Source organism: Eptatretus burgeri, chromosome 6 (genome assembly GCF_056783735.1).
Source record: "Eptatretus burgeri isolate ZD-2024b chromosome 6, Ebu_testis_v1, whole genome shotgun sequence".
Taxonomy (NCBI): domain Eukaryota; kingdom Metazoa; phylum Chordata; class Myxini; order Myxiniformes; family Myxinidae; genus Eptatretus; species Eptatretus burgeri.
The window spans coordinates 13,330,682-13,350,832 of record NC_140966.1 but is presented as its reverse complement, the minus strand read 5'-3'; the positions used below and the strand labels follow the sequence as shown (position 1 = coordinate 13,350,832).

The window sequence follows — 20,151 nt, the reverse complement described above, 5'->3', positions numbered from 1 at the left end:
CCCCCTCTATTTTTAGTTCTGTTTCATCATGATTCACTCTACGTTCCAACTCTTCCACGAGCATTGACTTTATTTTCAAAAATAAAAAATAAAGCCATCATTCTTGAAGAAACAGAGGAATGGGGGCATGAGACAGGCTACTGTCCAAAATACATGGGTGCGATGGACGATTCACCCGTAACTCCAGCAAAATTATGACCAAAAAAAAAAAAAGAAGTGTCCGCATTCCTCATGGATTTTGAAAAGTTACATTCTTCTCAAGCAAAAGTCAAACCATTAAATGTACTCAAATCGAGCAATCCTGCTGAATTCCAGTTATGAAATCAAATCAAAGCGAAGTTTACGATGTCTGTTATAAAATCACATCTGGGAAATGCAACTAAACCTTCCTTCTAAGTTTATCGCAAACATCGCACACCATGCATACGAGGGCCGAGTCTTTTCACTCGCCTTGCACCTCGAGTCCCTAGGGACTCCACACATCATACCTGTGGAAGTGTTCCGGCAGCACGTGCTTTCCGATACGTGATACAAATATTGTTTGCAAGTTTACAAGTGCACGCGATGCACACAAACGGTGCACATGCCCCATGGAGGTGTCACGAAAGAAAATGTTGTGTAACCCATGTGTATCTACGATCTTGACACAACCCAACTTTTTCATGGAGTGCTGAGAGAAGGTGTAACCCCTTTTTTGCATAAAAATGAGATTTTGGAATTTAAAGACATCTTTTTCACAAAAGCAATGAGGTTAAAATCTTAACCCCACCCTCCCTTTTCTGCAATAACAAGGCACGAGTTTTGTTCCGTGCGGGGTATGGGTTCCACTCCCGATCCCGGTGTTGCAATGATGCATCCCTGGGAGGTTTCAGGTCCCGATATATATATTTAATTCACGTGGGACGATTACAGGGCCTGGGAGCTATCAACTACTATCAGTCCAATAATAAATCCATCCCCTTTCGTTGAATGTCAAGGAGATGACAATGAACAAACACTTTTTTTTTAACGGTTGCATCCCTGATTGGTTCTCTGTGAAAACGGGAGACGTGGAAGCATACGCAATCTTGTACGACAGTGACAGCACTCAGATAGGTCTTTAATCATTGGCACAGACTGTAAATATGGATCGGTTCGTGAAAAGAATTAGTGGTAAACAAGAACAAGCCAATTCCATGCTAAGTACATCAACAAGCGTTCAGAATGAAACAAAGTCACGGAAACAAAATAAAACACTCTCAAAGCAATGAATTACAGCCCAATGGAAAAAGACTGGCTGGTCAACGAATGCCTTCAAATGTACTGCCAAGCCTGCCGTGAGTCACCCGGCCTGACCCACGCGCAAGCTGTTGTAAAGATCAACCCTTTGTGAAGAGAGAGTAACATGGACAGCCTTGAAGTTCTCCACAGGAGACATACGGGAAGCAGCTTTACTAGCCCAGATAGGGGACCCATTCTCCACGAGACGTCACATGAAATCCTTATACAATGAAATTACCATGAAACAGCTCAGAACGGACTCAGCTCTGCCAGGAAAACATGCCAGCCTGCCTTGGAAGCCAGTTTGATGGTGATCCAATAGAGACGGGTTGTGACAGAATGCGAGACTGAGGAACTCCAAGGACCGCATCTCTTCCAGGTTTGGTCAAAGAAGGAAATGAGGATCAAAAGCTGATGCTTGAAAAGGACAGAGTAAGAGCATTTGATTTTCCTGCGTTGAAACACATCACAGCAAGATGACCAATGAGTTCCCCCATTCTCCCACCCTCCCCTCAGATCTGTAGAGATAGATACTGCAGCAGTCTATCAGATGTGTGGTGGGGTGTCATCTGCAATGTTGTACAGAATATTGTCCAAGGAATCCATGAGGTTATTAATCTAGACATTCCCCCTGCAGGACACCAACTCAAGAGGACATAATGCCATGGAACAAGACCTGATTCTGCTCACAGAGAAAATCTGATAACCATTCAAGAAATGCTCCCCGATTACAATTCGCAGATAGCTTGAATCCCAGCCAAGGCAAAGCTGTATTGAAAGTTTCAGAGAGATGGCCCCGATCTCCGTCAATTGTTTGGTTAAAAGAAGCATCACAGCGATGATATGAGGACACCTGTGTATAATAGTTGGGGTGCAGGTCAAACATATGATCAGATATTCGGTGTTGGAGGAAAGATTATCCTCAAGTTCTGCAGTTGTAACATTCTATTACTTTACTTTTGATGGGGAGAAGGCTGACAGGTCTTTAGTTGAATTGATCAGATTTGTAACCATCCTTGTGAGTCGGAATGACACTTGCAACTTTCCAAGACAGGCCAGGAGACAACACGAGAGAGATCCAGACAGGAGAAAGGAAAAAGGAGAGGATAGTGCTGAAGCACAGATATTGAGGACAACAGCACCATCAGGCCAAGTTGCAGAAGAGATGTCAAGATTGATGAAGAACCTCTCAACCTCAGTGTAAGACACGAGTAAGTACATGTGTTGCAGAGAGCAGTCTTATGGAAGAAAAATGTGGGGAGATGGGAGGAGCTGGGGACCAAGGCATTTTTAGTCGAGAGATCTTTTGGAAATATAATTATGTGGATGTGAATTACATACAAATAGTGAAGCATGATAATTTCTTGGACTGCTTACCTGCTGAATTAATTCAGCTGCTTAAGCCCCCCCCCCCGCCCCCTTCCCTCTCCACCACACTAAAAAGCAATGCTGATCAATATGTGAAACAATAAAACTTTCACAGACAAAGGGGAAGAGTTTAATTATCCTAAATTGGAAGAACTATAAATGGCCATTTCTCTGATCATCACATCGTTGGCAGGAATGAAAACAAATGCTAAGTGCGACTTCCGACACTAGTGTAGAATAGAAAATGCTGTGGTTGTGATTGTATGGCTTGTTCCATTGATTCTCATTTTTCACCCATAATGTTATGGTCCCCAGTTCAATGATCAATGAACATCCACATTACTTGGTCACTGGTGATAATTCATCTGCCTCGGGTGTTTTTGTACCCTTTTCACGCAAACAAAGTTACTTTATATTTTTCTTTTCGATTATTTTGTTCTATTTGCTGAAAACCTTCCATCCACTCCCCATTGGTAGAGATAGATTGGGAAGCAAGTTTTTCTCTTTACCACGGCAATCAGACATCTGAAGGAACAAAACGATCTCCTTTTTGAACTCAGCATATTCGCACCTCATGGGATGAATAAACATTGATGATTTATTCCATTCTCTTATACCAATCATTTTTGGGGAGACTGCCCCATTTTTTTCTCCACTTCTCGAATCATCTTCATCTTTGCTCCTCGTTTTTTTTTTTTTTTTAAACCTCACTGACTTTTCCCATTTCTTCTATTAAATCCCGTAACCAATGGAACAACTACCTCTGGTCTTTGACCCTTGATCTTTCACCCTGATCTTTGAACCAGTTCTTAAATCTTTGACCAAGATGATGTTAAACCCCCCCCCCCCTCACATTTGATTTTGGAAACAGTCCATTTAATGTTTTACCCATTTCCTTAATTTACATCACTAGCTCCAACTACATTACCTCCTCTTGATGTGATGAGGGGCTTACACTTGAAAAGTCAGATGCTCCTCATTTTGCACAGCAGTAAACATGCCCTTATGAACATTTCCATGATGTAATATTGCCAACCAACACCTTCACAAATATTGTTATTCCATTGCATCTCGATTAGTACCTTCCATAATTCTCACAGCATGCATTCTTTCCAACTTTCACATCTCCCCTGACAAACTGGAGACGCTCATAATCAGCCTTGACACTTCATCTGCAACTGAGTGTATGCATGCATGTATGTGTGCGTATGTGCATGCCCGAGCCATAACTTTAACCATTTAAGCTAATTGTCATCAAATTTTCAACAAAGCTTTATTATCAGAATATGGAGAAGCCAAATTAATAATTTGGTCAAAAGGTCAACATCACATAAAAGAATCCATTTTCATCCAATTGACCTGAAATTTTAAGAATTTGCATGTTGGGAAACTGAATTGGTTCACCAATCAAAATGTAGAAGCCGATTGTTTTGGGGTTTGTTTGTTTTTTTGATCGAAAGGTCAAAGGTCAAGGGTGCATAAAAGTCAATTTTCATCCGATTGATTTGAAATTTGAGCAGGGCTTGCATATTCGGTCAATGAGGCCTATTGCTTTTGAGGTCAAATTCACCAAAAATCGTCAATTTTTTTGTATTTCCTTTCAGCTGTTTGTCATGTTTAGCATACGGAAGAAGAAGTTGTCTGAATTCAAATCGGACATGGACAGGCTTTGCATTTTCAGATGTTTTCTCGTTTGCAACATTAATAGTCGACTGCACTTCGCTGCATACCTAAGATGGTGGACCAGGAAGAAAGGCAGAAGGCGGTGTGTGGTGAGTGCTTTACATCTTTGAGTCGCCTGGGATAGTCAAGTAAACAAGTGAAACGGGGAAGGAAAAAAAGAGAAAAGGCCCATGCGTGTTGGGAAAAAAAATTGCACAAGAGATACAAAAATGGCCCTAACTATTTTTTTGTGTGATCAGTTGTAAAGCGATGCAAATACGAGCAATCGGGCGGGCTTCAATCACATTTGCTTTGTGCAGTCTGTGCATAGCCAGAGGATTCATCAATCCTTTAATTATCATTTTCTTGGCTGCCTCTCCAGATCTGTTTGCGGATGATAGAAAGGATGATGTTTGGCACATACATCCTGCGAGTCAGGATATATGCTGCAATAGCTGGTGTGATATGTGGTTCCTGGTACCATAACAGTAAAGGGGATTGTATTTGATGTTGTCGTTAAAACTACATGTCATCACTAAGTGCAAATCTGTGCAGCTCTGGCTTTCCTGAATGTTGCAAATCTAAGGCCTTCAAGATCTTTTAATTTGTATTGGTCCAGGGCTTGTTATATGCGCAGCAGAGGTGTGTTGCCAACTTGAAGGTTGTTCAACAATCTCACTTTATCTGCGGGAATGAACCCTCACCAGCTCACAGGAATTATAATTATAATTATATATATATATATATATATATATATATATATATATATATATATATATATATATATATATATATATGTATATATATATATATATATATATATATATATATATATATATAAATATGTATATATATATATATATATATATATATATATATATAAATATGTATATATATATATGTATATGTATATATATATATATATATATATATATATATATATATATATGTATGTATATATATATATATATATATATAAATAAATATAAATATATATATATATATATATATATATATATATAAATAAATATAAATATATATATACATATATATATATATATATACATACATATATATATATATATATATATATATATATATACATATATATATATATATATATATATATATATATATATATATATATATATATATATATATATATATATATATATACATATACACACATAAAATTTTCATTAAAACGTCAGGCCATAAACTATTTCGCCAAATCAGATCTGTGCTCAAAGATGTCGATTTTGTCATGCCGAGCTGGCACGTGGGAAACCCCCTCCAGGGAGCAAAGCTGATATTGCATTGCACTCGACTTGCTGCCTGTTAACATAAACAGGATGTTCGGAATATAATCTGCAAATGACCGAGTCTTGACCGCAAAAGCAAATTAAATTATCCATACCAGATGCACACTGGATGGCACTTAACGATGAGGAAAATATTACGCAGCGAGGAAAACATGAGCACTTTGCTATGTGACAACTGCTCAAAAGAAACGTTTTACAAGGAAAGAAGTTTTCGTTATCGTTTTAAATTGCATTTTTAAACGTTGGCAATTAGTACAGTGTCAGAATTACAAAAGACCCCCCCCCCCCCATGTGAAATGTGAAAATGTACAAGTCAGGTGAGGGAGATTTTCCATGTCTAATCCAGGCTGATACAGAATAGTTGTTGCAAATGAGAGCAAAGTAAACTCAGGAACTCCCAAAACTAGAAACAACACTTCCAAGGAAACTCCTTTTTGCCATTGTTGTCCCACCTTTATTGCTACAAAAAAATCCATTTGGAACAAATACAATTCATTTCATAATTTTTTTCTTTTTACATCATGCCATACGAATGAATCGAACATCGTTGTTATATATTTCAAACGAGCTTTAACTAATGTACAAATAAAACTTCAGCACCACAGTAAAGTTTCTCTAACTCTGTCTTGCCACCAGCACAGCTTTAGTTTAAATAAAGTTTTAGATTCATCCCTCAAAGTTATCCTCTTCACAATTTGAGGCTCCAACTGCCCTGTAAAAATTTCCTTTCCATCTTTAACTTACACAAAGGAAGTGGGAAGACTCTCCCCTATTTCCACCCTGCTTTACCATAAAAGGAACAAAGTCTTAAAACAACTGCCACACTCAGTGACTGGGCATCACAAAACTGTGGCATAGTGTACTTGACAGTAGTAGATAAAGTTCAACATTAGGCGCATGGTACTCTGGACAAACGTGGAGAGTTAGTATAATATTTATCGAAGGCACTGCATGGGCAAACATATACCCAACGTCAAGTCAGTGGTAGAGCAAATCCTGACTTCGCTCACCTTGTTTGGCGCATGCCGAGTGCCCATCTTTAGCTATCTGTAGAGCTTCGTGAACTCTCGCAGAGCCCAACACACATTGTTACAGTTCTCAGCACTGCAGAAGAGAAAACAACAAAAAGCAGAAAAGTTGAGTGCGTCCTATTGCTCAACCAAAAATTTTAGGTCACTTGATCTACTATTCTTCTTTTAACAGCAATAGGTGTGACTCCGGTCGCATCGCTGGCAGGTTTAATCAAAAGAAAGCATGGTCTACTTCACAAACATATTGCATAATCTAGCTTGAGTGAATCTCAATGAGGATGTAAAATGAAGTAAAACACGTGAAAAGGAACTTTTTTAACACATAATTCTTGTTGTCGTGGCTGTTGTTGTTTGTTTCTTCAATGCACCATTCTATATTCATTATGCCTCAGCTGACGAAATCGGAGGCATCATTTTCGATGATGGCAATTACTTCAAGAAATTTCCTTTTCTTTGCTCCTCCAGTGTTGTTTTAAAGGGTTCCTGCTGTCATAGAATAATAAATGTTACTGTTGGAACTGTTACATTAAGGCCTGGTCACACCTTGACGTTTTAGCCAACGTATGCCGATTTTTGAATTTTTTTTCTAAAACGCTGGCACACGTTGAATACGTTATGGGTAAGTTTTGATAACATTGAGAGCACGCTGGCATACGTCATAGTACGTTGCCATACGTCGTTGTACGTTGGCTTTAAACGTTGTACTTTTCGGTTGTCCTCAAATTTTTTCATGCTTGAAATTTCACGACGTATGCCGGCGTATGACTCACACGTTCCGCTACGCTGGCCACAAGTTGTAGGCACGGTCTGCGATCGTTGACAGACGTCAACACATGCTACTTGTAAGTTAATCATAAGTTGAGACACGCCGAGGTAATGTTTAGAGTACCCGAAACTTATTTCCTACCTATGATTAACGTGTTGTTGGCACGTTACGCGATCGTTGCCACACGTCGACAGACGTTACTTTTAAGTTACTCATAGGCTGAAAGACGTCGGTATAATGGATCGTCCTTGCGTGAGCGTCCACGGCCACGGCCAGGACACTTATTTGCAGCATTCTTCAAACTTTTCTTGGGCATGACGAGGATGTTCACACTTCGATGTCTAGCTTGGCTATGATTCCAATTGTCCATCGGCAGCGTCTATTTAAAATAGTCGAGTTTGAGCGTTTTAACACGTTCAGAAGAAACGTTTCAAATTTCCAAACCCCAGCGTCAAAAAAAAAAAAAAAAAAAAAAAAAAAAAAAAAAAAGGCGAGTAACAGCAATTTAAATCGTTCATTGTAAACAATGAAACTAGCTGAGTGGTACCGTTTAAAAGCCGTTGAGTGTAAAAAAAATCCAATTGTTGAGCGCAAGCGTCTACTTTCAATAGTGGAGATGCAGCCATTTAAATCGTTGAGTGGCAGCCTATGAACCTACCCGTGGACACGCGGACGCAAGGACGATCCATCATAACCCACACCCTCCCCCTCACACCCACCTACTACTGCCAACATGAACAAACTACTACTAATACTAATACTAATACTGATACTGATACTGTTACTGCTGACATGGACATCGACTCAAAAAGGACTCGAAAACACTGTTGGGTTCCCCTTTTATGAGCAGCATTTTTATATACCAATTCCCAAAACCGCTGGGAACACGTCTTTATATGGCAGTTGTAAGCTAGAAACACATTCATTTTTTTTTTTGTCGACCGGAAGACGTCATTGGAATACGTCTACATGCGTCGATGTGTGTTGGGGCTACGTAAAGAATTGGTTCAAAGCATGTCAAACATAAGTTAGAAATAAGTTTCGCGTAAAAAAGACATTACCGCGACGTGTTTCGACTTATGAGTAGCTTATAAGTAGCCTTTGTGGACGTGTGTAAGCGTCCACATATCGTGTGTAAAACTTATCCTCATCGCATGCGAACGTGTGTCATACGCCGAGTACGTCGTAAAATTTTGAACATGTTCAAAATTTCTTGACGTACTCTACTTACTACGACTTATGATAGCGTATTTAGCGTTCTACTCGCGCATACCAAACTTACCCATACCGTATTCGACGTGCCCCAACGTTTTAGACACACTTTTTGTTACGTCGGCATATGCTGGCAAGATCGCCAAGGTGTGACCGCGATGTTGACCCTTCCATTTCTACGGCAGTTATGATTTGAATCGTTGTGCGTCAGCCTTTTAATAGGCTACGTCACGGCATCGTCGGCGATGCGTGCAACGCGCTATGCCTGAGTGAGACTATCGTTGGGCATCGGTTGTGTAGGCCGACAACAGGTTCAGCATTCGTTGGTATAAGTTATCTATAACACAACGAAACGTTCTGTGTAGTTACCAATGCGTTATACATAAGACCAAGTCGCTATGAATACGTCCGAATCTTTAAAAAAAAACATCAAAAGTTCAACGTAAGCCAGCGTTTTACATAAATTTTAACACGTTGCCATCGCTGGCTAAAACGTCAAGGTGTGACCGGGCCTTTAAAGCTTGAGGTCCCATTTCTTTTCCCTGGAATCCTGGAAGCACGGGCTTTTAAAACAGGCAAGTTTGTGATGAAAAAATAATTTTTGTTCCAAGTAAATCGATTATTAGCTTTCCAACAGCACCATTTGTATTATTCTACAACAGAAACTTCAAAATAAAGCGTTATGGCAGGAAAAACCCAGATGCATAATATAAATAAATAACACACACACACACACACACACACACACACACACACACACACACACACACACACACACACACACACACACACACACACACACACACACACACACACACACACACACACACCTAGAAGGATTACCCGTCGTTGCTTGGGTGGGGTGGGGGCGGCTACTGAGAAGTGGGAGAAGCAGGAGAGCCGGCGGGGCTGATAATGAGACAAGCGGATTGGGGGCAGGAGAACCGACGGGTTGGGGGTGGGAAGGAAACAGTGTGGGAAAAGCGGTCTTAAGGTAACACCAGTCGGTAAAGGGGTCTTGAGGTCTTAAGTGTCTTTGGGGTCTCACAGCTCTTCAGGGTATTCAAGAGTCTTATGGATCTTAACAGTGTTCGGGGAATTCAATGGTCTTATGGGTCTTCGAGGTCTCATCTCCCAAGCATGCAGAAAGTCTTCTCTCAAGCATGTAAAAAAAACAAAAGAAAAGAAGGTCTTATGGTTCTTCAGGGTCTATAAAAGCTGAGGTTGTGGACGAAAATACCCTGAGGACAATCCCAGGATCGGACTTGGGCTGTGTGCCAAATTTGTTGGTTGGCAGCCCAGCAGTCCTTGCAAAAAACGCAAACAAAAGACAGACATCCGATGAATCTTATTTATTAGATTTATTTAGTTAGATTCCAATTGTGCGTGGAGTCAGGCCAGCGGTGCAGTGATCCAATGGGTGGAAAAGCAGCTCGACTAATTTGGTGTGCTGGCCTTTGGCCGTGTTATACGCCACATGTAATCTGTTAACCAATGAGATTGCATATGAATGAAAAAAGCCAGAAAAGTGATCTTTAAATGCTCAGATGGAGGATGAAAATACCCTCAGGACATTCCCTGGATCGGACCTGGGCTGTGTGTCAAATTTGGTGGTTGGCGACCCAGTGGTCCTTTCAAAAAACGTGAACAGACAGACAGACAGACAGCTGATGAATCTTATTTATTAGATATATAAAGCTCTTTTGAACCACTGACTGACTGATATTAAAGATCAGCCCCTTCCGGGTGATGTGGAAAGGTGAGATTTTGTGTGCCAATTGCCATTGAAGACCACACACTGGAAAAAAAAAATGAATAAACACAGAACCGCAGGAAAGCATCCGTCAATGAAAATATAAATAAATGAAAAATCAAATACAGGTGAGCAACCCAAGACAATGGAGAAGCACGGTTTGTATGCTTACTAATGTGTAAGCATACCCCATTAACACACATATATATATATATATATACATATATATATATATGTATACATATATATATATATATATATATATATATATACACACACACACACACACACACACACACACACACACACACACACACACACACACACACACACACACACACACACACACACACACACACACACACACACACACACACACACGGGGTGTGCTCCCCCATTGTCTTGGGTCACTCACCTGTATATTTTTTTCATTTATGGATGTTGGCCAACGGTTCTGCGAATTATTCTGGGTACTGGCTTCACTCTCCATCAGCACACATATTTCAGCTTTCTCCGTCACCCGGAAGGTCCTGATCTTTAATATCAGTGAGTGAGTGAGTGATTGAGTCAGTCAATGGTTGTAAAGAGCGATTTTGCTTAGAAAGAGTAAAGCACATCAATAGCCACACGATATAAAGTGCAGTATGTGAGGCAAGTGGCAGGAATTCATAAAGAAAGAAAAAGAGAGATTATAGAACAAAATACCCCACGCAGTGTTCAATATCTACTTCAATTTTTTTTTTAAATAGTTATAGTAAAGATCGTTTTAAAAAAACTTCCGAAAGGTTTGCACGATTGAAGCAGTCTTACACGCCGACCACACATCGACACCACCCTCTGTCTGGAGTCGAGAACTTTCCAAGAACTGCAAAACTGGATGTTATTGGAAGTATTACGAAGGTGATTTGTGTTCTACAGTGTTAAAGTGTATAATTAAATTTAAATAAAATAAAGATTGTAAAAGCCGTAGAAATAAATTAATTGTGGAATTGACTGCCATTGACGCAGTGTCAATCACACCACCTTATCGAACACGCCACATTCCTTCTTTGTACCTGTTGTATGTGTAAGTCTGGTGTTTGCTTCGCGGTTAGGGTGGCTGGCTTGGGATCTGAGTCCTGAGTTCTAGCCCCTGTCGGCCATGGAATTAACACCAGCTGGGGTTGACTCAGCCTGTAATCCTTCTGAGGTCGACAAAATGAGTACCATTGTACTGGTAATATTGGTATTGCATCAGTGGCATAGTTGCACCCTCAACCAATGATGCTACCTGCAGCCGTGTGCCGCACACAATGGAGGAGTTGTTTGTGTCCTTTATAACATCTTTACAAACAATACGTTTCCTGTTTGGAATGATTTTCAATTTTGTTTGACTGCCAAGCAGGCAGACAGAGTAAAAATATAATCTCACTCCTCTGCACATGTGTGATCGGGACAAATTCAAACCAAAGTACGGTAAAACGGCAAAGTTGTGTTCCTATTCATGGTCCAATTAATGTTCAAAATATTAGTCAATATAAATAAGTTGTTCCTTGATCATAAACTGACATTTACAGACAGGCAGACAGAGAGACAAACGGACATTATAACCAATTGCTTAACCCCGCTTTTCACTTTGTGTGCATGGGGTAATGATCAAAGGAATTCTGCGACACCTCAGCCTTTTCTATTATTTCAATCCAAACAGCAAACAAGGCTCCAGTGATTGATTGATACATGCTACGTGGCTATAAAGTCGCAGTCACCTTTATCAGTGGTAACTACAATGGGCAAAAAAATATATAAATACTGTCAAGAGTGGAGACAGCCCAACCCTGTGTAAATTACTTAATCACCAGTTATTCAGAGTGCGAAGTTGATCGTCATGCTCAAACTCATTCTTAGCAACACACAGTTTCCTGTGTCAAAGTAAATGGGCTAACTTCCATTAATTTTGAGAGTTATTGTGGTGTCTGAAACAGCTGTGCATTTGCAACCACCAGTTTCAATACAGCCAATGACTGTTAGGCTATGGGCAGAGCAACAGCCGAAATACGTGTGAAACTACCTTTGGTCGTATCCACCTCTCAAATGTGGATGATACAAATGGTGTGGCCATTCTAGCAGAGATCATCAAGTCGATCAATTTTGCCCTCGTGATAAATGAAGAGAGAAAGCCATTTATAATCCGCATAAGCTGGGAGAAGACAAAAATTCATGGATTGAGTGACTTCTTCCCCACTCCAGAGCCCCCCCCTCCAAACTTTCCCCCCTTTGTGGATGACCACCAAGTCGAAGTGTGGAAAGGTTCTTTACTTTGGCAGCTTTTCAACTTCAGATTGCCGAAAACAAAGCAGATATCCAGTATTGCATTGCACACACTGCATCTGCTTTCCTGCACCAAATCATATCTGGAATGAAATTAGACTCTCGGAAAAATAAAATGAACCCGAACAATTTGATTATTTTCATCCTAATGTATGAGGTGAAGGAGGACTCTCTCTGTTGAGTTGGAAAGGAAGCTGGATGCCTGAAACATCAAGAATTCATCACATCGAAGTTTTAGGCTGTTATTGTGATTATGTGTACGAGGATCTGTGTGACAGCACAGAACGCCCACCCGTTTCAGGTCTGTACTTATGTGATCACGTAGCATGTATCAATCAATCACTGGAGCCTTGAAAGAACCAGTCTCATGATGGTCTCGTCCAATAGGTCGACCTCATTTGCAATGTAATGACAATGTTGTAATAGTCCTTCAAATGATATGTCAACAGCTTGATGTCCAGCTCAGAAACAGACTTCCTGCAAGGACAGATCTTAAGGAGCAACACCACCTCACAGCAAGTACAGTCCCAGCCCCTTGGGAAGAAACTGGAACCCTCCCTTTTATCAGCTCTGTCTGTCTGTGAGCAGGATATCTCGAAAAGTTATGGACAGATTTTGACGAAACCTAATAGACAGGTTGGGTGTGTGACAAGGACAAATTGATTCGATTTTGGTGAAGATCCAGAAACGGTAATGAATTTTTTTTTTTTTTTTACAAGTGATTCTTCATCATTGAGAAACGGGGACAAAAAAGGAGATACAGTATCACATGATGTTTCAAAATGTGCACGGATTCTGGCAAAAATGATGGATGAGTTGGGTTGGTAACAAAAACAAGTCGATAAGATTTGGGTTAAGATCCGGCCTAACAATGGGATACAAAATGTAAACTGTTCTGTCTGGTGGAGGTATGCGCTCTACTGATGGAAGGAGGGTGAAGACAAAAGGAATCTTGAGTAAACAAACGGTGCGGATATGCTGTAACTGCACAAAATCTGGAGAAAGACATTTGGACACTGCTGAGCTGCTTTAGGGTTTGAGGCACAAGGTCACAGAAATTCCGAACTGGCAAACATCACATCATCCAAATCTAGCTCGGACAGTTACGTGAGTTTTAGCTTGAGGGCGCTTTTAATCTCACAGTCAACTACCTGGAAGTTCCAAGCACGTCAGCTTTCTTAAGCTGCATTGTGAGTCGTACAATGCGTACAGTGTTCTGAGACCTGTGGCTGGAGATGTGGCACATTTTTGACCAGCAAACAAGTGGGCATTGTGAATGGCACACAACCGCACGTGCCATGAGCAAGTGATGGTAGCAGAGATGACTGAAGTGCATTTTTAGCATCGAGTAACAAAATCTCCAGCACAGTGGCACCATCATGCAATTAAAAATTAAATTGCTGTGCAAAAGTTGTGCATAGTTTAAGACAGCTTATCTGCATAGGAAAGCAGCAACATTAAACATCAGCACAAGGTAAAAGATTAAAAATAATTTATACCATACGGCTACAACTGTAGAAGTGAAGGTTCCACTGCCAGTTTAAGGCAGGCCAAAGCCTTTGTATTTTCGACAAAAGTGTAGGCTCAGATATGTATTCTCAGAGGCAGTTTGGCAGTTAAAACTACAAACGATGACCTCAGAATAATAGCTCTGTGGCTACTCTATTCAAAATGATCGGTGTTGGCCTGTTGCAAACTTTTAGGAAAACTTGTACATTGTATTTCTATTTTCACTTGCAGAACAGCTGTGCTCAAGAGATGATACATCATGGATACAGCTGCCATCGCGGGTGAGACACATCATTGGCATGGAGTTAATCACCTGATCAACAATGTCAAGTTTCATGATTTTTTTTTTTAACAGTGAGCCGAACCATATGGTAGAACTCAAAATCATGCACAGGACAAGGATCGGTTGGAGACAGCATACCTTTTTGGGAATCACAAGGACATTGAATGAGATTCGAACCTGGTACTCAAATGAGAACATGAAAAAGGCCAAGCCAAGGATTGAATTGTGCTTGGCTTTTCACTTCCTCTCGACAATAAATTTGAACCAAAGTATTTCAAGTGAAGCAAAAACGAAAGAATTTTTAAAAAGAAAAAATGCTTTTGTCCAATCACTCATCTGGAGAAGTAAACAGGCCGATGCAAGCAAAGAAAAAGGTTTTCCTCTTTCCTCTCCACCAGTAACAAGATTCGGATTATGAGAGGAAATACTGAAGCACACAGGCCAGCAATAAGGAAGGTTCAATATTTGATTTTGGATTGGTCACTAATATTATTATGGAGAAATATTTCAATGATTGACCGACCATAAGGAAGTAGATATTCCATAATGGATACTATATTTGCACAGTGAATATCAATATCAGGAATGGTGGCATCGAGTGAAGAAGGAAAAGCAGGATTTCAAAAAAACAATAATAAAAAGATAGCTGCCACGTATCACGGTCACAGTCAGACTCAAGTCCAAAAAGAAAAGAACATCCCCACACTTGTGTTCATTCAAAAGTAAGCATGAGTGATTTATATGAGACTGAAAAAAAAAATTCAAAATGAATGATGCATACAAAGCCACACACAAAAAGACCAAATGAGCAACAAAATATACGACAGTGAAGTGGATTAAAGTTTGTGAGGGAAAGGGGGAGGGGGGGTGGGGGCTAACTTGGCAGTGAGACATAGCAGGTGGCAATGATACTTTCACAGATAGGTAGCAAATTATTTCAATAATACAAATTGTTGTTGTATCGTATGAATATTGGCCCAGGAGTCTGAACTAGAGGGAGCATCACTTCTGGGGGTGGCAGGCAGAGGGAGGGAGGGAGGAGCGTAGGGTAGAGGAGGGAGTGTGGGTGACATTCTATAAGGTTGATGAAGTGCCACCTGTAGTTTGTGCAGAAATCAATTGCTCTCTCTGTCCATCCGAATCTGAGTTTATAGTTGAGCAGATAATCAAAACCAGATTATACAGCTTAACAGAAAGTGAGCCACTTCAGCACCATCTTGTTCGGACCAATGGAGTTAAAACTAGAGGGGGAGCACTCAGGAGAGTGCAAAACCTCCGCCGCCAATACTGCTGGGTCACTCAAGTGAACCTTATATCTTATTCATTAAATATGATGTCAACAGTGCTGACAGTTATAGTTCTTTTCTCCAACATTTTTTTTTTGGGGGGGGGAGGGGGTTGGAAATCACTTAAAACATGTAGAAATGCAAAAAAAAGAAATCGAAATTTTGTTGAAAAAAAAGTTGCAAAAATTTTTTTTTCTCTAACAATTTTTTTTTTTGGGGGGGGGGTTGGAAATCACTTTAAACATGTAGAAATGCAAAAAAAAAAATTTTCTCTAAATTTTTTTTCTCTAACAATTTTTTTTTGGGGGGGGGTTGGAAATCACTGAAAACATGTAGAAATGCAAAAAAAATATTTTTTTCTCTAACAGTTTTTGGGAGGTTTGGAAATCACTTAAAGCATGTAGAAATGCAAAAAAAAAACTTTTTTTTTCTCTAAATTTTTTTTTGGGGGGGGGGGGTAACAATTTTTTTGGGGGGTTGGAAATCACTTAAAACATGTAGAAATGCAAAAAAAATTCTCTATTTTTGGGGGGGGTAACAATTTTTTTTGGGCGGGGGGGGGGAGACCAAGTCCAAAATTTAATGGCATGATCCTTGGACCATACCTAACCCCCCACCAAGTTTCGTCGAAATCCGTCAAGCAGTTTTTTCCGTAATACTGTTCACAAACAAACAAACAAACAGAAAGGGGTGAAAACAGTAACCTCCATCCATCTTCGAAGATGGCGGAGGTTAATGAAAGCCAATGGAGTGGGCCACACAGGATGGGAAAACAAATAATCATAAACTACTGCTGTGATGTGATGTGACTGAAAGGTTAACCAGGAAAGAAAATCTTCACAATTATTGTGCGTCGCGTCACATCGTGTTAGATTACACAAAGAAAGAAATGGAGAGATTAAAATCACCGTTGTGAGAACAGCAGTCAGTGCCTTGTGCTCTGGGAAGCAAACATAACAGAAGCTGGGAAGCTCCAAGATTGTGTTTTGACAAAACATATTTCCTCAGCATGTCCAACAAGGACAGGTTTCACATCAATTGGCACGGCCAGCAATCTGAGTGAATCCTCCCATCGTCCCTCCCTTCAATTTGTAACCTCCACACAAAAACACATTTGCACTCGTCTTATTTAACAATTACAAACAATGCATCTGGTGAGTTTTTAAGGTATTTAATGTCAAAACACATTTTGTCAGTGGCATTTATATTATAAAGCAGGAATGTGTCTGCCTGTCCACCCCCAAACTACATCATCAGTTTTGGGGCGAGCCCCACCAAACCTGTGGAACATTTTTGGGTCCCAGCCGGTGTCCGAGGTCCAAGAGATCGAGTTTAAAAGAGAAGGAAATTATGTGAGGGTTTCCACTCGTGACATTTATGGATTTTTGGAATTGTAGTTTCACAGTTGTTATATTACTTGGCAATGTCCCCCATTGCTCGGGGGGGGGGCGGGGGGGTTGCGCATGCACGCCGAGCATTCTGGGGTGGATTACGTCATTTTGAAAGTCGTGGATTGCATACACCAAGCAAACATTTAAGTGTACAATGAGGAAAATCTTCTGCCAGAGGGTGGCAACGAATACCGTTTGCATAACGTTTTCGATGGACATAATACAAATAAGGAACGAGAGTCCATGACACACACCATGTACCATTCACCTTGTAACCTGCTTATGGAAGTCGGTCAGTTGTTTGTGTGTGGCAGCAACTGCTCCACCTGTCGCTTCCTTTGGCAAGCTTTTGAGGGAGTGTTCTAACCAGCGGCAGAAAGACTGCATACATGCATACACACATACAAAAATTAAAAAAAATAAAAGCACACAAAAAAAAAGTAGAAAAAACAAACAAACATTAGGAGTGGTCTAAAGGTATCATCAAATCAAATACAATCACTATAAGTAATAACTATGCAAGTTACACTTCTGTTCTGTTGTCAGTTTAGGGATGACATGAAAATTGGAAATGCATCAAGAAGCCCGAGTTCAATTTATACATCCACACTCTAAAGTTTCCTGTCACATGATCTCTGAAGCATTTTTACACTCCAAGTCTCTTTCGCTGGAATATTTTAATAAAGTCCGAAGGCCGAATTTAAGAAAGGCACTTAACGAGCGTCTTGCTAAGACATGCTTAACCCTTAAACGGTGACAAAAAACATCATTGTATGTGCACAGCTAATCGCCCGCCGAGACAGCAATTTACGAAGGGAGATAAACAGCCAATTAGTTGTGTGCACCTAAACAGCCGTTTAGCCTGTGAAACACCACATGCATCTCCAACATCCAATTGAAATGATGCACTTTCATAGAGCTGCAGCGCCACGGACAATTGTTGGAGGGGATTCAGCACATTGCTCCTCATCGTAGGTTGATCCAGGTCATCTTGCACTACATTTAGCAACCAACGAAATTATTGTTTCGAGTGTGTAACGCCAGACAAATTTGAGATTGTCACACTTCTCCAGAGGTCGATCCTCGAAAATTCTCAATGCACACTGGCGAACTGCCCTTTTCCTTTCCTTTTCTGCCCCCTCTTGAGATAATTCAAGTACTCCAAACACATCCATATTCACCATCCCATATAAACTACCAATTATAAACCATGCAATGCTTGCTTCAAGTTTTTAAACACACTCTAAAACATGCCCTTGCGACGTGAATAAGTTTTTGATATTTAAACACCTGTGATTACGTTTTGATCACGCATTGGATAATCACTCTTCGGTGATTGGCGATTAACTTTGAACGGGTGATCATCGCACGATTAGCGATTCCACATGTGTCTCTCTTAAAAACCTCTTGTAAATTCAGCCCTTGGACTTTAGAGATTTAGGAAACTTGATATTTTAACATGTGCTAAGAAAGTGAACCCTTTTTATTCCATCAAGAGAACAAGGCAGCAATTTTTGAATCAATGGTAAAAAAATAAAAGTGTAACTGAAATTAAGTAATATAAAAAACATTTTACTTTCAAAAAGACTACCAGTCCACAGCAATGATTACCAAGTGGTATGGATCAGGTGGTGTGGCTGTAGCATCATTTTCACACCATAGGCCAAAGATATAAATTCAAATTGGACTGGCATGCAAGAGGATGCGAGTTAAAATGTAACTGAAGGCATCTGTATTATGGATTTGGATTCGAAGCTCCTGGACCTGAGTTAATCCGAGAATTAGCATTGTTGTCGCTCAGTGTAAACTAAGAAGGGTTATTGATGATAAATAAAAATAATTTTTTTTTTGTCTACCCTTGGTCTGGTTGACAAGTGACACAAGTCTCTAGTTTATGGTCATCTATTAATGTCACCAAGGTATCTTGGGAAGGGCATCAAAATGCTGCTCATGAAAAGGAGGCAATGAGAAATATCCCACCACTTACAAACAACAGAAAAATCAAGTAGCCATAAGAGATGCATTATGTATTGCATACAGGCCTGTCAAACAGCTCCAATTCCCAGAGGACCTCTGCAAGGTCAGGCAGGTTGTAAGGTGGTAGGTAAAAGCAAGCGGCCTGCAAGAGGCGGTCCACCAACACCTGACCGTGCTGACTTAGTATTGAAGACACGAGCTCCCGCCGTGCTTCAAAATCGCTCTCATGCTAAAGACGGGCATACAACAAACAAGACGAGGAGATGTTATGGACAATCTTTAAATATGCATTACAACATGTGTGGCAAATCATCTGAACATGTTAACTGTTGTTTAACACATAAAATGCATGTTTCTTCACACAAGGAAACAAGTGACTACAAATCAAAAAGATAAAGTGGGACCAAAAAATAAAAAATATTATACTGTGTGTGTGTGTATATACAGTATATACAGTATATATACTATATACAGTATATATACTATATATATATATATATATATATATATATATATATATATATATATATATATATATATATATATATATAGTATATTCTGAACTGTCAATTGTTTACAAATCCGTTGCATCCAGACATGCAGTCATTTTGGTGGAAGAAATCAGCAAGTTGGTAATTATAGCGCAGCGTCAAAATCTCTTCTTATGAAGTTGTCCAGTGAAGCTTTGAGTGGTTATGCACAGAAAAGGAAGGTGATTTGTAGGTCTACATACTTATTAGGTTGAGAGCCAAGGTGACCGACTATAAGCTGAGAGACTGAATCAACAATTAAATGAATAAAAGGTTCCAACATTTTATATCTTCTTTTCTATATCTATTAAGAAAAGGGGATGGGAAGAGTGGTGAGTACCAACAGCGCTATCTGAGACTCCCAGACGTGCAGCCCCCCTCCTCTGCCTTGACCTCACCCTTCCCCTCCACCATTTTGGGCACTAGTCTTGACCTTAGGCTCCAGGCACTCACTACGCTACTGTATATGCATAGACTGTATACACAAGTCATAA

At 40.0% G+C, this 20,151-nt stretch overlaps 1 protein-coding gene across 2 annotated transcripts in view; it reads right to left on the bottom strand.

Moving 5' to 3' along the window:
• Nucleotides 1-20,151, bottom strand: part of TNPO3 (transportin 3) — a 143,120-nt gene that overhangs the window by 21,010 nt on the left and 101,959 nt on the right. For both annotated transcript variants that reach the window (XM_085884079.1, XM_085884080.1), the window contains exons 19-21: nt 19,189-19,356; nt 17,419-17,531; nt 6,623-6,716 (exon numbers count right to left, since the gene is read on the bottom strand). In XM_085884079.1, coding sequence (XP_085740205.1) covers nt 6,656-6,716; nt 17,419-17,531; nt 19,189-19,356 — 342 coding nt within the window. In that variant the 3' untranslated portion in view covers nt 6,623-6,655. The remainder of the gene's footprint in view (nt 1-6,622; nt 6,717-17,418; nt 17,532-19,188; nt 19,357-20,151) is intronic.